Source organism: Bufo gargarizans, chromosome 2, assembly GCF_014858855.1.
Source record: "Bufo gargarizans isolate SCDJY-AF-19 chromosome 2, ASM1485885v1, whole genome shotgun sequence".
Lineage (NCBI taxonomy): Eukaryota > Metazoa > Chordata > Amphibia > Anura > Bufonidae > Bufo > Bufo gargarizans.
Genome location: NC_058081.1, coordinates 704522350 through 704537920, shown reverse-complemented (window position 1 = coordinate 704537920; position 15571 = coordinate 704522350). Strand labels below are relative to the sequence as shown.

General features: G+C 49.4%; 1 protein-coding gene across 1 annotated transcript; it reads left to right on the top strand.

Moving 5' to 3' along the window:
- On the top strand, positions 1-14794 carry MFAP2 (microfibril associated protein 2). Its single transcript, XM_044282510.1, has 9 exons — positions 1-119; positions 8298-8355; positions 8768-8818; positions 9789-9815; positions 10019-10168; positions 10274-10312; positions 10677-10764; positions 12369-12442; positions 14136-14794. The coding sequence occupies exons 2-9, from the start codon at positions 8319-8321 to the stop codon at positions 14237-14239; spliced, it is 570 nt and encodes a 189-aa protein (XP_044138445.1). The 5' UTR covers positions 1-119; positions 8298-8318; the 3' UTR covers positions 14240-14794.
- The last annotated feature ends 777 nt before the right edge of the window (positions 14795-15571 follow it).

Below are 15571 nucleotides of genomic sequence, written 5' to 3'. Positions count from 1 at the left end.
CAGCGGAGCAGCTCAGTCTGGATGTAGGGATTTGTCCCCTTGTGAGAGCCTCAGATAGAGAGAAGACAGCAAGAGACTGCAAGACAGAAGAGACAGCCCGGAGCCTGCACTACACTGTGGTAAGACGCTGGGCCCCCCAGCCCAGACCAGGGCCCCCAGGCTCCGCTCCCACAAGTGCCGCAGAGTTGGGGGTCCTGCTCCAGGCTGGGGGTCATTCATTTCTACTTGTTGCTATTTATAGGTTCATTGAATGATTCTTGTAACAGAAATGTATCAATTATCCATAAATATAAAGCTTCTGTGCCACATAGTGACCCCTGCGGCCAGGGCAGCCCCTCACCCGCATAGTACTCATTAATTATTCCGGAGATTTAATTACATACTTTATTACTGTGTTCTAATTACTTCTCAGTCTGCCGTATAACGTACGCAGGACCTTCACGGAATTAACCCCTTAGTGGGACACCAGAGCATGGTGGCCATTTACATTGGTTAACCTGGGATATAGCAGTTTTGGGTTCCCCCATAAATTCTATGAGATGACTGTGCCCTGGTGACAAAGGGTTAATCCCACCTTCAGACAATATGGCTGCTCAAGACGGCTGGGGTCAGTGGGTTCTGCTTAGGGGGGGCAGTTATAGGACTCCCCATTTTTATATATATTTTTTTATTTTCGGAGGTAATGTAATTCATGCTCCGGGGCCCTCCAGGGATTTTTGGGGGTTCCAGCAATGGGCTCTTAATAGTGCACCCCAGGAATGAGGGGGGGGGGGGGGCCTTGTATAAGGACACCCCTTCCCTCCAGCGCAGGCGGCTCATGTAATTAGACTTTGTCTTCCTGATCAGCAGCCAAATCCTAAACTTTGTCTAGTTTTTTTTTTTGCCTTTTGCCTTTTGCCTTTTGTCCCCCTTGTTCACAGCTGGAAGTGTATAAAGGGGAATTAAGGGGTAGGGGCTGGGAGTGGCCCCTGGGGGGGAGGGCTGTCCTGGATTTTGGATGGGGTGGGTTAGAGGGGGGGTTGGCTGATGAATCCCAGATGTTTCCATCCTGAATGAACCACAAAATGAAGGGAACAAAGGCTTCCTCTATTTCAGGAGGGGAGCAGGGGCTGGGGGTGGAGGGGGGTTATGATGATCCCTTTTACAGCTGGATGTCACCTTGCAGCGGGCACTAACCAGGCAGTTTACGGGCCCCAGGGAGCAGCTGCTGGGACCATTTGGTTACACCAAATGTCCAGGATCTGCAGCTCCAACACCTCTATGTAGAGGAGAAAATGTGAGCGCGCGGGCCGAAGAGCTGACAATCACTTACCTTATACCCTCAGTTGCTTCTTGCCGCTGTCTGGACACCTATTAGGCTAGGTTCACACCTGGAAAAAACCTGATGCAGAATCCGATCAGATGTGTTTTTAATGCGGACCGTATAGGGAACCATTAATTTCAATGGATCCGCCCCCAAAAAAACGGAAGTTACTCTGTGTGCATTACGTTTCCTTATGTCCGTATTTCCGTTCCGCAAAAAAATAGAATGTGTCCTATTATTGTCCTCATTATGGACAAGGATAGGACTGTTCTTTTAAGGACCGTCCCACAAAATACGGAATGCACACGGACATCATGCATATTTTTTGTGGATCCATTTTTTTGCAGACCGCAAAACACATACAGTCGTGTGTATGAGCCCTTAACATGCAGATTGCCCATTGAAATCAATGGAGAAGATCTGCACGTGTGAACCTAGCCTTAGGGCTCATGCACACAAATGTAAGGGCTCCGTGTCCGTGCTGCGGACCAATGCATGGGCATCGGCCGTGTGCAGATGCGGACCCATTGACATGAATGGGTCCATGGTCCGCAAAATACGGCAAGAGGTAGGTCCTATCTTTTGTGCTGTGGAGACATGGACCCGAACGCCTACGGAAGCGCTTCGTAGTGTTTCCGATCCGTGCCTCCGCTCCGCAAAAGATAAGACATCTCCTACCTTTTGCCGTATCTTGCAGACCCCTTCAAGTCAATGGGTCTGCAGCACGGAGTGCACACGGCCAGTGCCCGTATATTGCGAACGCCGTTTTCCGTCTGCAGTACGGGCACGGAGCCCTTGGGCACGCGGCGCTGTCTTGCAGAAGTTCCGTGCAGATATAATAATCTTTATATAGCGCCAACATATTCTGCAGCGCTTTACAATCAGGGGCTTCTAGTACAGCAGCAAACGGGTCAACAATTAAAACAGGAGGAATGAGGGCCCTGTGCGCAAGAGCTTACAATCTATGAGGAGATATTAGTGTGTTTCTGCATATGATGTTTCGGATATGACGCGGTTTTGCGGCAGATCTCACTCTTGCATTGAAGAGGGTGAGATCCGCACAAATGGCGAACACGCTGCAGATTTCAAAATCCGCACGGAACAAAAAAAGCAGAGTGTACGTGCGACGTGTGTATTACAATGCAGATTTTCCGCGGGGAAAAAAAAAACGGACGCTGTCTCTGATGTGAACCTGGACTTTACAAGAAATACTGCACAGACACCTCCACTTTGAATATCGCCATCAAATCAGAAACCCTGCCGGGGGGGGGGCGCCAATCTGTTCCTATGAGGTTCTTTTTACGGATACGTCGGCACATGTCGTAAATGGACACTCAGAGCGGCTGAGACTCATTGTATAATTGTCGCCATGCGACTGTCGGAGACATTATTTGATCTGCCATCCTCCATGAGCAGCAGTGGCGGGGGTTCTGCGCAATTTCCATCCCATTCTCTTTTCTGGGCTGCAATGGCCAATGACAGGAGGAGTTAAAGGGGGTGTCCGGGATTTAGAAAACTCGTCTGCTTCCTTGTAGAAACAGCGCCGCACCTGTCCATGGGTTGTGTGTTTGCTTTGCAGCTCCGTTCTATTGAAGTGAATGGGGCTGAGCTGCAATACCACACACAACCTGTAGACAGGTGTGGCGCTGTTCTTGGTAGAAAGCAGCCATGTTTTTCTAATCCTGGACCCTTGATCCTCAAAGTGGTGATACATAATGGATTCCAGATGGATGAGGGGTCCTTGGGGCTCACACTAAGGAACTGACAGCCAAGTGTGACGTGACACTTCTTCCTGACTCCTTAGAGGTAGGAAAAGTAACACTTTGTGAGGTGTCGGGTGGATTAGTTTACACTTTTCCTCCTTTAACCACAGTAATGATCGGGCAGAGATTTTCTCGCTCAGTGGTCAGGGCCTCCATGTTTTCCTCCATCACGATGTGGTAATCCCGGGCGCCGGTGCCATCTCTTGTTTGCTGGCAGCGCTAGTCACGTAGAACCCCCCCCCCCCCCCCCCCCCGGGTCTGGCAGCAAAAAGTGGAAAATGTGATGTACGGAGCGTCTACCTGTGAGCGACATCATTGTGCCAGTGACCACGTCACCCGTGGGAAGGGGGGTAAACCTGTACAACAAGACTTTCCACCGAGTCCGAGTGAATAATGGGCGCTGCCATGTGACGGCGGCATCCAGATCAGCAACATCCGGCACTCCAGCTGTTCTGATACTACAACTCCCAGAATCCTTCTTTGATTTCTATGGGAACAGCCAAGTAAATGTGCATGATGGGAGTTGTAGTTTCACAGCGGCTAGAGTATCCCTGAACTATATAATAAAACTGAGGTTGGTCAACCTCTGTGGTTGGTGTGTGGTCCTAGGTACCTCATGCCTCAGCTTTGGCTTTTGTTGGTGTGTAGCTCCTGGTGCCTCATGCCTCGGCTGTAGCTCTGTGGGTGGTGTGTGGACCCAGGCAACTCATGTCCCAGCTATGGCTCTGTGGTTGGTGTGTGGTTCTGGATGCCTCATGCCTCGGCTGTAGCTCTGTGGGTGGTGTGTGGACCCAGGTAACTCATGTCCCAGCTATGGCTCTGTGGTTGGTGTGTGGTTCTGGATGCCTCATGCCCCGGCTATGGCTCTGTGGTGTGTGGTTCTGGATGCCTCATGCCCCAGCTATGGCTCTGTGGGTGGTGTGTGGTTCTGGATGCCTCATTCCCTGGCTATGGCTCTGTGGTGTGTGGTTCTGGATGCCTCATTCCCTGGCTATGGATCTGTGGTGTGTGGTTCTGGATGCCTCATTCCCTGGCTATGGCTCTGTGGGTGGTGTGTGGTTCTGGATGCCTCATAACCTGGCTATGGCTCTGTGGTGTGTGGTTCTGGATGCCTCATTCCCTGGCTATGGCTCTGTGGGTGGTGTGTGGTTCTGGATGCCTCATTCCCTGGCTATGGCTCTGTGGGTGGTGTGTGGTTCTGGATGCCTCATTCCCTGGCTATGGCTCTGTGGGTGGTGTGTGGTTCTGGATGCCTCATAACCTGGCTATGGCTCTGTGGTTGGTGTATGGTTCTGGGTGCCTCATGCCCCGGCTGGCTATGGCTCTGTGGTGTGTGGTTCTGGGTGCCTCATGCCCCGGCTGGCTATGGCTCTGTGGTGTGTGGTTCTGGATGCCTCATGCCCCGGCTATGGCTCTGTGGTGTGTGGTTCTGGTTGCCTCATGCCCCGGCTGGCTATGGCTCTGTGGTGTGTGGTTCTGGGTGCCTCATGCCCCGGCTATGGCTCTGTGGTTGGTCTGTGTGACTCGATGCCTCATACCCCGGCTCGGGGGTCTTGTCTGGACTCGCTGTGTTGCGGGGGCTGGAGTCAGGATTTGGCTTTTCTCCAGTTTCCTGAACCTCCCGGGTAATAACATAAACGTCTCACATTCCCGACACAGGATCGTGTTATGTCTGCGCCGGACTGGGGGCCGATGTTAGATTGTAAGCTCCTCTGGAGGCAGAATATTCCTTCTCCATTGTTACATTCTACTTCTCCAGTCACTGCTGGGACTGGGAGTATAACCCTCAACATGGAACTACATAGGAGTCATGGGTGTATCTGAGATGCACTACACAGGTATACAGTCTGGAGTACCGGTGATGAACCGGGCTCTCCATCGGGCTGCCAGGCGGAGGCTTCCGCCCAGCAGTGAGCCTGGTGACGTCACCGGCACTGATGGGCGGGATTTAGTGCTGCCCTAGCCTGTAAAACGGCTAGGGCAGCGCTAAAGCCCGCCCATCAGAGCTGGTGACGTTACCAAACACACTGCTGGGTGGAAGCTGAGAGTCTGAGGAGTAGTATCCTTAGGAGCTGATTCTTTACTGTAAAAGCTGAGAGTCTGAGGAGTAGTATCCTTAGGAGCTGATTCTTTACTGTAAAAGCTGAGAGTCTGAGGAGTAGTATCCTTAGGAGCTGACTCTTTACTGTAAGAGCTGAGTCTGAGGAGTAGTATCCTTAGGAGCTGACTCTTTACTGTAAGAGCTGAGAGTCTGAGGAGTAGTATCCTTAGGAGCTGACTCTTTACTGTAAGAGCTGAGTCTGAGGAGTAGTATCCTTAGGAGCTGACTCTTTACTGTAAGAGCTGAGAGTCTGAGTAGTAGTAGTATCCTTAGGAGCTGATTCTTTACTGTAAAAGCTGAGTCTGAGGAGTAGTATCCTTAGGAGCTGATTCTTTACTGTAAAAGCTGAGTCTGAGGAGTAGTATCCTTAGGAGCTGATTCTTTACTGTAACAGCTGAGAGTCTGAGTAGTAGTATCCTTAGGAGCTGATTCTTTACTGTAAGAGCTAGTAATCTGTGGAATAGTTACCCCAGGAGGTGGTTATCTACTGTAAAATCTGTGAATCCTTGGAACAGTAACTTCAGTAAGCTGAGAGTCTGAGGAGTAGTATCCTTAGGAGCTGATTCTTTACTGTAAAAGCTGAGTCTGAGTAGTAGTATCCTTAGGAGCTGAGAGTCTGAGTAGTAGTATCCTTAGGAGCTGATTCTTTACTGTAACAGCTGAGAGTCTGAGTAGTAGTATCCTTAGGAGCTGATTCTTTACTGTAAGAGCTAGTAATCTGTGGAATAGTTACCCCAGGAGGTGGTTATCTACTGTAAAATCTGTGAATCCTTGGAACAGTAACTTCAGTAAGCTGAGAGTCTGAGGAGTAGTATCCTTAGGAGCTGATTCTTTACTGTAAGAGCTGGTAATCTGTGGAATAGTTACCCCAGGAGGTGGTTATCTACTGTAAAATCTGTGAATCCTTGGAACAGTAACTTCAGGAGCTGATTCTTTACTGTAAAAGCTGTGAGTTCTGTGGAGTAGTAACCTCATAAACCATTCTTTACTGTAAGGTCTGTGGATTAGTCACCTCTAGAGCTGGTTCTTTACTGTAAGAGCTGTGAATCTGTCGAATAGTTATCTCAGGAGGTGGTTCTTTACTGTAAAATCAGTAAAGCCTCATTCACACGTCCGTGCTTAAATCTGTGAAAAAGTAGTCAGTGATGGATCCGTGTGTCTGCTGTCCGTGTGTCATCCGTGTTTCACCGACACTGAACAGCTGAATTTTTTTTTTCAAAGCATCTCTTCTTAATGATCTATAGACTATAATGGGCATGATGGATCCGTGAACACGGACAAAATAGAGCTTGCGTCCATGGAGAACATGACTGAGACTTAAGGGGTTAAAGGGGTTGTGTCACTTCAGCAAGTGGCATTTATCATGTAGAGAAAGTTAATACAAGGCTCTTACTAATGTATTGTGATTATCCATATTGCTTCCTCTGCTGACTGGATTCATTTTTACACCACATTACACGCGGCTAGTTTCCATGGTTACAGCCACCCTGCAATCCAGCAGCTGTGGTCGTGCTTACTCTCCGGTGGGCGGGACCGTAGGAGTACACATACGTTGGTGTTTTTTTTTATAGTGTGCAAGCACGGCCACCACTGATAGATTGCAGGGTGGTCGTAACCATGGAAACGAGCAGTGTATAATGTGAATGTAATGGAAAAATAGTGTCCTAACCCTAAGGCCTCATGCACACGACCGTATGTATTTAGCGTTCTACGTGCATTCCGTATTTTGCGGAACGGAACAGCTGACCCCCTAATAGAACAGTCCTATCCTTGTCCGTAATGCGGTTCTTTTTTGCGGAATGGAAATACAAACATATGGAAACGGAATGCACACTGAGTACCTTCCGGTTTTTTTTGCACACCCATTGAAATTAATGGTTCCGTATACGGTCTGCAAAAAAAAACAGAACGGACATGGAAAGAAAATACGTTTGTGTGAATGAGCCCTAATATAAAGAGTCATCTCTGGGTATTTACATGGCAGTGACGTCCGTTGGGGTTACTACCCCTTGAACGGGTGACGCAGCTCTGTCCGTCCCTTCACTCGTCACGTTATATTCTTATGATGTCCACATTGCGTCCATCCAGTCTGCCGTTGCGGGAGGCCGGTAGATGCATCCGTGCGTGTTGATCGGCTCTGACTTTGGGCACGTTGCCCGGCTTCTAACCGCGCTAAAGATGAAAGAAAAATGAAAAACCGCGTCGGTAATGATTTTGTGTAACTTTGATCTAACCCTACTTCTCAGGATATAAGTGATCTCATCAACGGGCTCCTTGGCTCTCCTCCCCCTCAGGTCAATGTGAATGCCCACCCATGGTCATGCCCCCTGCTGGCCACTTTAGTTTTATCATGATGTTCTAAAGGAGGGAAGGTCCTGGCGGCAGGGCTGTACCTCGATACCTCCTGTTATAATGTCTGCTGGAATCGGTGGAGCTCGTGGCCTAAAAATACAGAGTAGACACGACGAAGAGTCACCAAAGGGGCAAGAGACTTGGCCGGGCTTTTGCTGCCACATACAAATAGATTTGTACTAGTTTAGGTGGAAGATCCCTTTAAATTCCCAGCAGTTCCTTCTCAGCATCTGACAACAAGCATCATCTGCTGAGGAGCAACCGACAGAATGTCTGCGGTATGAGTGCAGCTCTGAAGGCCCCTTTCACACGGGCGAGAGTTCATGTCATCAAAGGTCCTTTTGCAGGTCCTGAAAAGAAGGAGAAAGAAGACGATGGCGGCTGCGCGATCAAGTGGATGAGGTGAGTTAATTTTTTTTTTTTTTTTTTTTAACCCCTCCATTCCCAATTTACTAAGCATTCTGTATTCAGAATTCTATTATTCTCCTTTATTACCATGTTATAAGGGAAAATAATAAAATCTACAGAACACCTAACCCAAAGCCGAACTTCTGTGAAAAAGTCCGGGTTCGGGTCTGGGTACCACATTCAGTTTTTTTATCACGCTCGTGCAAAACGCATTGCACTCGAGCGGAAAAAACTGAACAAGGGAACGCAATCGCAGTCAAAACCGACTTCAATTGCGTGCCTACTCGCACGATTTTCCCTGAACGCACCTGAATCACCTGCGACGCCCGTGTGAAAGAGGCCTAATTCTCCTTATGTTTCTGTATTGCAGATAAGCCTGTTTCCTGCAGCCATGCGCGCCGCTTGTCTCCTCCTCCTCTGTGTCCAGGGTAAGTGGTGAATTCGGCCCCTTTACATCACCCCTCATCATCCAGATTGTATCCGCAGCCAGTCACTGCGTCGGGATGCACCCAGTGGCTGTGCCTCAGCCGATCATCGCCAACATGGCGGCTTCCCTGGCGGGGGGGGGGGAAGCCGCCATGTTGGGGGGGGAAGCCGCCATGCTGCCTGAAACTGAAACAGCGCCCCCTACCCCCGCCCCCAATGCCAATTTTTTTACCCTAACTCCTTCCTTTCAGCCCATAGCCCCCCTCTTGCTCCTACCTGGTGCTGCCTGAGGCCCTCGCCTCACCTGGCCTCATTGGTGGTGCGCCCCCGGGCCCTGGACGAGCCCATATCTCAGTGCTTTACCATTGTGCTTCTCCCATTGTATATGTGACCTGTTCTTCATTGTATCTGCAGGAATTTTGGCTCAGCAGTTTGAGGCCAACCCTCAGTACGACATTCCCACAGGTAAGACCTGAGCGGGGCTGCGCCCCTCCTGTGTGATACATAGTAGTCTTGATATTTAGTAGTTAAGACTTGTGTTACATTGTTTCAAACCATTTAAAGGGCCGGTGCAGTCCCATGTTGGTAAATCTTGTTTGTAGCTTTCTAATAGCTACTGGGCGGAGGCATTAGTTAAGACCGGCGTTTCACATGGCGATTTTTAATCTCACGTCAGCTGCTCCATAGTTATGAAACGGAACTCTATTCCAGCAAGGATGCCGGCGTAGATCTCCGTTATTATATATGCTCGTTTCCTGGCATACATTATATTAATTGTGCCAGGCCGGCCCGCACTGACTGCTCTCTTGCCCGCCCGCCCTATTTTGGTTGGAAAAGTGTCGAGCAAAGAACTAAATTTTGCATAAGTTGAGTGTGGGCCAAACCTTGCAACTTTTTGAAACCATTTTCCTGACGTATTGATAGATGTCTCCCTTTTCTAAGCATTTTAAGGATCCATGCTTGCTGTCAATAAATGGAAGCAGTCTGGTTTACACCCAGAGGTCGAAAACCCGCCCTGACCCAATATGTCTCACAGCTGAGGGTTTGTTACAATTATATCAGTGAGTTAAACACAGTAGCAGCACAACGTCCCCCATACACTGAAGGCTGATTGGCTGCATTAATACAGTGGAGCAAACCCTCAGCTTGGAAAGCATTAGATGAGGATGGGTTTTCAGAAGCTGGCTGTGTCTGTTCACTGACAGCAGCAGAGATCTTGAACACGGTGATTAATTAAAGCATTTAGTAATTTAGATTGCTGTTAAACCATTGAAGGGTTGGTGTGAAATAAGGGTTATGTATCCAGACACAACACCCCTCTTTCCAATGAATGGAGCTGAGCTGCAATACCAGCCATGGACAGGAGGGGCGCTATATGTTCTGAATGGAGAATTTCTTTCTGCTTCTTACATCTTCTTTTTTTTTTTCTCCCCAGAGTCTCCTTATTACTACGACTATGACGGTAAGTGGCCACTAGTGGCGGATCTGATACCAAATATCACACAATTGGCCCTTCTTATAGACCCACTGCATATGAGGGGCAGATATCAGTAAGCTCCACCATTGTAAATCCAGAAACTAAAGGAAGGTCCCGTCCTCAGACCTTCACATGTAGTGACCCGTTTACGTTGTATCTAATATTCTGGATTTCTGGGCTCCTGGCAGAACAGTCTGTGGGACAGCATCAGCCGAACCAGCCCGTCCAGACCGGATTCCACGTCCTGACCGAACCGGATCATCAGCTAAACCAGTTTGAGTTTGTCCCTCAGCAACAGCAGCAAACCCAACAGGAGATCATCCCGGCGCCGACGTTTGGTAAGAAGATGAAACCCAAATCCAAGGAGGGATCTGCGTGAAATGTTGTTGTTGGCGACTCTGGAGAGGATCGGCGACGGCTTAGTTGTTTGTCTTCTATTTCAGATACTTATCAGACTGAACCAACAGAACCTGGACCCCTGGGTAAGTGTCAGCAGATCAGTCTATTGTCAGTACCTAAGTGACAGGCATAGCTGGGCGGAGGGGCCCTGGGTGCCAGGGGGCAACATCAAGGCATTCGACCCCAGCCCCAGGGTATTTACAGGGCTAAGGGCAAGAATTGTAGTCTTTGACCTGGAAGAAACAAGCCCGACTACGACTACACAACAGTGATCGCCACCGTAAAATCTGATGTGCGCTCATCATAAAGATGAAGAAGGATGATGATGATGATTTGCAATTCACATTATTATTAGGTGGAGAATATAAATTCCCACAGTAAATGTGCACAGCTCTGCTTTATGATGACGACGTGTCCGTTGTTGATGACACTTGTGTTGCCTGACAGATTGTCGTGAAGAGCAGTATCCCTGCACCCGCCTGTACTCTGTCCACAAGCCCTGCAAGCAGTGTCTGAACGGGATCTGTCTGTACAGGTAGGTGGCTGTGCTTTGCCAACGTGGCTGCTTGTCCACTGCGTGGCTGCTGGAGTCGGTGTGTTGATAGGTGGCTATGTTCTGCTGGGGTCGGTGTGTTGATAGGTGGCTATGTTCTGCTGGGGTCAGTGTGTTGATACAGTATGTGGCTATGTTATGCTGGGGTCGGTGTGTTGATAGGTGGCTATGTTCTGCTGGGGTCGGTGTGTTGATACAGTATGTGGCTATGTTATGCTGGGGTCAGTATGTTGATAGGTGGCTATGTTCTGCTGGAGTCGGTGTGTTGATAGGTGGCTATGTTCTGCTGGGGTTGATGTGTTGATAGGTGGCTATGTTATGCCGGTGTCGGTGTGTGAATATGTGGCTATGTTCTGCTGGGGTCGGGATGGGTGGTTGTGTTCTTCTGGGGCTGGTGTGTTGATAGGTGGCTATGTTCTGCCGGGGTCGGTGTGTTGATATGTGGCTATGTTCTGCTGAGGTAGGTGTGTGAATGGATGGCTCTGCTCTGCTTGGGTTTGGTGTGTGGATGGGTGGTTGTGTTCCCCTGGGGCTGGTGTGTTGATAGGTGGCTGTGCTCTGCTGCGGTCGGTGTGTGGATGGGTGGCGGTTCTCTGCTGCGGCCGGTGTGTGGATGGGTGGCGGTTCTCTGCTGAGGTCAGCGTGTGGATGGGTGGCGGTTCTCTGCTGAGGTCAGCGTGTGGATGGGTGGCGGTTCTCTGCTGAGGTCAGCGTGTGGATGGGTGGTTGTTCTCTGCTGAGGTCAGCGTGTGGATGGGTGGCGGTTCTCTGCTGAGGTTAGTGTGTTGATAGGTGGCTGTGCTTTGCTGGGGTCAGCCAGCATGTGGATGGGTGGCGGTTCTCTGCTGAGGTCAGCGTGTGGATGGGTGGCGGTTCTCTGCTGAGGTCAGCGTGTGGATGGGTGGCGGTTCTCTGCTGAGGTCAGCGTGTGGATGGGTGGCGGTTCTCTGCTGAGGTTAGTGTGTTGATAGGTGGCTGTGCTTTGCTGGGGTCAGCATGTGGATGGGTGGCGGTTCTCTGCTGAGGTCAGCGTGTGGATGGGTGGCGGTTCTCTGCTGAGGTCAGCGTGTGGATGGGTGGCGGTTCTCTGCTGAGGTCAGCGTGTGGATGGGTGGCGGTTCTCTGCTGAGGTTAGTGTGTTGATAGGTGGCTGTGCTTTGCTGGGGTCAGCATGTGGATGGGTGGCGGTTCTCTGCTGAGGTCAGCGTGTGGATGGGTGGCGGTTCTCTGCTGAGGTCGGCGTGTGGATGGGTGGCGGTTCTCTGCTGAGGTTAGTGTGTTGATAGGTGGCTGTGCTTTGCTGGGGTCAGCATGTGGAAGGGTGCTTGTGCTCTGTTGGAGTATGAACATGTAGTTGTGCTCCGCGGTATTGACTGGTAGCGGTGTTCTGCTGGGGCCGGTGTGTGAATGGGTGGCTGTGCTCTATGGGGACAGACATGTGGACAGGTTGCAGTGCTCTGCAGGGGCTGGCGTCTGAATGGATGGGTGTCGATGCTCTGCAGGGGTGGTGTATAGGCTGGGTTGTTCTGGTTGGTGGCTCCGGGTACAGTATCTCTATAACTTTGTTCTCCTCTGTGTCTTCTCAGCCAACGACGCATGTACGTAATCAACAAAGAGATCTGTGTACGCACTGTGTGCGCCCATGAGGAGCTCCTGAGAGGTAAAAGCATCTCAAATCAGTGGTGGTGATGATGACCTAGAGTCTGCCATGTGCCCCCCATTACAAACTTCCCCATTCATTTATTATACGCAACTTAGGGAGAGTTCGCATCACCGTTATTTTTCCGTTTTTCTGTTCTGATTCAATTGGCATCCATGTGAGCCACTTCTGTCTGAGATCTGTTTTTTAAGACGGGGAAAAGAAAAACCTGTATTCAGGACTAAAAATAACGGATTTCATCTGGAAATGGCTCTACCGGATGCCAAACCTGCATAAGGATCCGTTTTTTTCTTTATTTTTTTGTTCTTCTGACAGATCAGAAAAATAACGACAATGTGAACTCCCCCTTACTGCTGTCCACTTGTAAAGCTATCCATTGAATCTATTACATCCCATTAAAGGGCAACTCCAACAAGTAAGGGCTCATGCACCCAACCCTATGGCCTCTTTCACACGGGCGTTGCGGGAAAAGGTGCGGGTGCGTTGCGGGAACATGCGCGATTTTTCAGCGGAGTGCAAAACATTGTAATGCGTTTTGCACGCGCGTGAGAAAAATCGGCATGTTTGGTACCCGAACTTCGGGCTTGAGATCGGTGTTCTGTAGAGCTGGAGGGGTTAAAAAAAAGAAATAAAAAATATTTTAACTCGCCTTAGTCCACTTGCTCGCGCAGCCCGACTTCTCTTCTGTCGTCTTTTTTGCTGTGTGCAGGAAAAGGACCTGTGGTGATGTCACTCCGGTCATCACATGGTCCGTCACATGATCTTTTACCATGGTGATGGATCATGTGATGACCGGAGTGACGTCACCACAGGTCCTTTTCCTGCACACAGCAAAGAAGAAGACAGAAGGAGATGCCGGCTACGCGAACAAGTGGATTAAGGGGAGTTAAATTATTATTATTTTTTTTAACCCCTCCAGCGCTATTTTACTATGTATTCTGTATTCAGAATGCTATTATTTTCCCTTATAACCATGTTATAAGGGAAAATTATAATGATCGGGTCCCCATCCCGATCGTCTCCTAGCAACCGTGCGTGAAAATCGCACCGCATCCACACTTGCTTGCGGATGCTTGCGATTTTCACGCAACCCCATTGATTTCTATGGGGCCTGCGTTACGTGAAAAACGCACAAAGAGGAGCATGCTGCGATTTTCACGCAATGCACAAGTGATGCGTGAAAATCACCGCTCGTGTGCATAGCCCCACAGAAATGAATGGGTCAGGATTCAGTGCGGGTGCAATGCATTCAACTCACGCTTTGCACCCGCGTGGAAAACTCGCCCGTGTGAAAGGGGCCCATATGTATTTTGCGGTCCACAAAATAAAAAAAATAAAGACATCCGTGTGACGTCTGTGTTACATCTGTGTTCTTTGGGGATCCATTGTAACGATGCCTGAGAATAGGACATGTTCTATTTTTTTTTTTTGCGGAATGGTCTTGCGGACATACCGATAAGGAATCATTTCCGTATTTTGTGGCCCCATTGAAATGAATGCTTTTGCATACGGGCCGCAAAAAACCCTGAATGGACACGGACAAAAAATACATTTGTGTGCATGAGCCCTAAAGCTTATTGCACGTCCACGTATTATTATGGTTGGCGCCATCTGTTCACTTTGGTTGTCGTGTTGTCTGGTTTGCGCTCGTCGGTCATGTCGGAGCAGTCACTTTCCTCTCTTTTCCCCTCAGCTGACCTGTGCCGGGACAAGTTCCCCCGCTGCGGGGTGGTGGCGTCCAGCGGGCTGTGTCACTCGGTGGGAGCGCAGTGCACCAGAAGCTGTGGAGGCTGTTAGAAGAGAATGTGCCACCAAGAGGAAAAGCAACCCGCCACCGGAGGGCGCCCTGAGCCCTCAATCGCAGTCAGTGTGATTACTGAAAGGGGTGGGAGGTGCTAGTATTATATCCCCCTATATTTTACTGTATTGTACTGTATGTGCCCCTGTCAGGGCACTGTGGGCTCTCGCCCTTCTGTCCACTAGTCCTTACCATATAATAACCAGCCCAGCACACTGCACTGCTCCACCATATTCCCAGTGACTCTGCTCGGAACTGGTTTCTCCAGCAGTGGAGGGGTCTGGGGCTCCGGTTACATTGTGGCCAGTCGCCAGCAGCGGGTCAATGTGTCCTGAGGATCCAGAGCTCCGGTCGTTGTGTACTGTACGATCTCCTGCCATCTTCCCCCGCACCCCGGGCTCTGCCGCTGTCTGGCTCCCGCCCTTCACCTTTCCTCCCTGTTGTAGCCTCTGAGTCACCATCCGTTTCACATTACGGGGACGTGTGGATTCGACTTTCTTTTTTTGTAATGTGTTTTGTATAAAAGAGAAATAAAATGCAGAATTTTACCCCGTGCCACGAGGACGCGTCTAATTATAGCGAGGTGGGACTGGGAACCGTCTCTCCCGGAAGCCAAGACCATTAGAAATCATTTTGGTAAGTTATCTGGACTATCAACTGGTCAAAATCTGTCCTGATGCCACTGGCTAATGGGGGAAATTCAACCTCGTATAGTACAGGGGGCCTACAAGTAGTCGCATCCTTTAAATATTTGGGAATACAGGTATCTACCAATACACAGGAATTCGAAGACTTAAATCTACCACCACTGATTAATGGGTTTAGCGGTAAAGTAGAAGCACGGACTAGACCGCCTCTGCCTCTCACTATAATTGGAGGCACCAATCCACTAAAAATGATTCTTATGCCCCAACTTTTATATCTTATACATAAGCCCCGACCTGGATTCCACTCAGGTTCTTTTATAGGGTGATTGCCATATTTAGAGATCTAATATGGAAAAGAGGTATAAAACTTACTACACTACATAGGCCAAAAACACAAGGGGGGCGGCTAGCTGTACCAGACCCGTGGGTGTATTATCCAGCAGCAGGGAATGGCGAGAAGATACATACAGCAGGAAGGATACGGAGACCATGTCTCATGTCAGCCTTGGTGCCTCTGACTTGGAAAGTCCCATCTTCTAATACCAGCTGCTACTGTACGTACAATACATAAAGTTTGGTGGAAATCCAGAGACACAGCTAAAATAATTGGATTTCCACCAGTCATACCCCAATCTGGCCCAACTACATGTATAAAGAGATAGACAAAGTATCAGATATACAGAT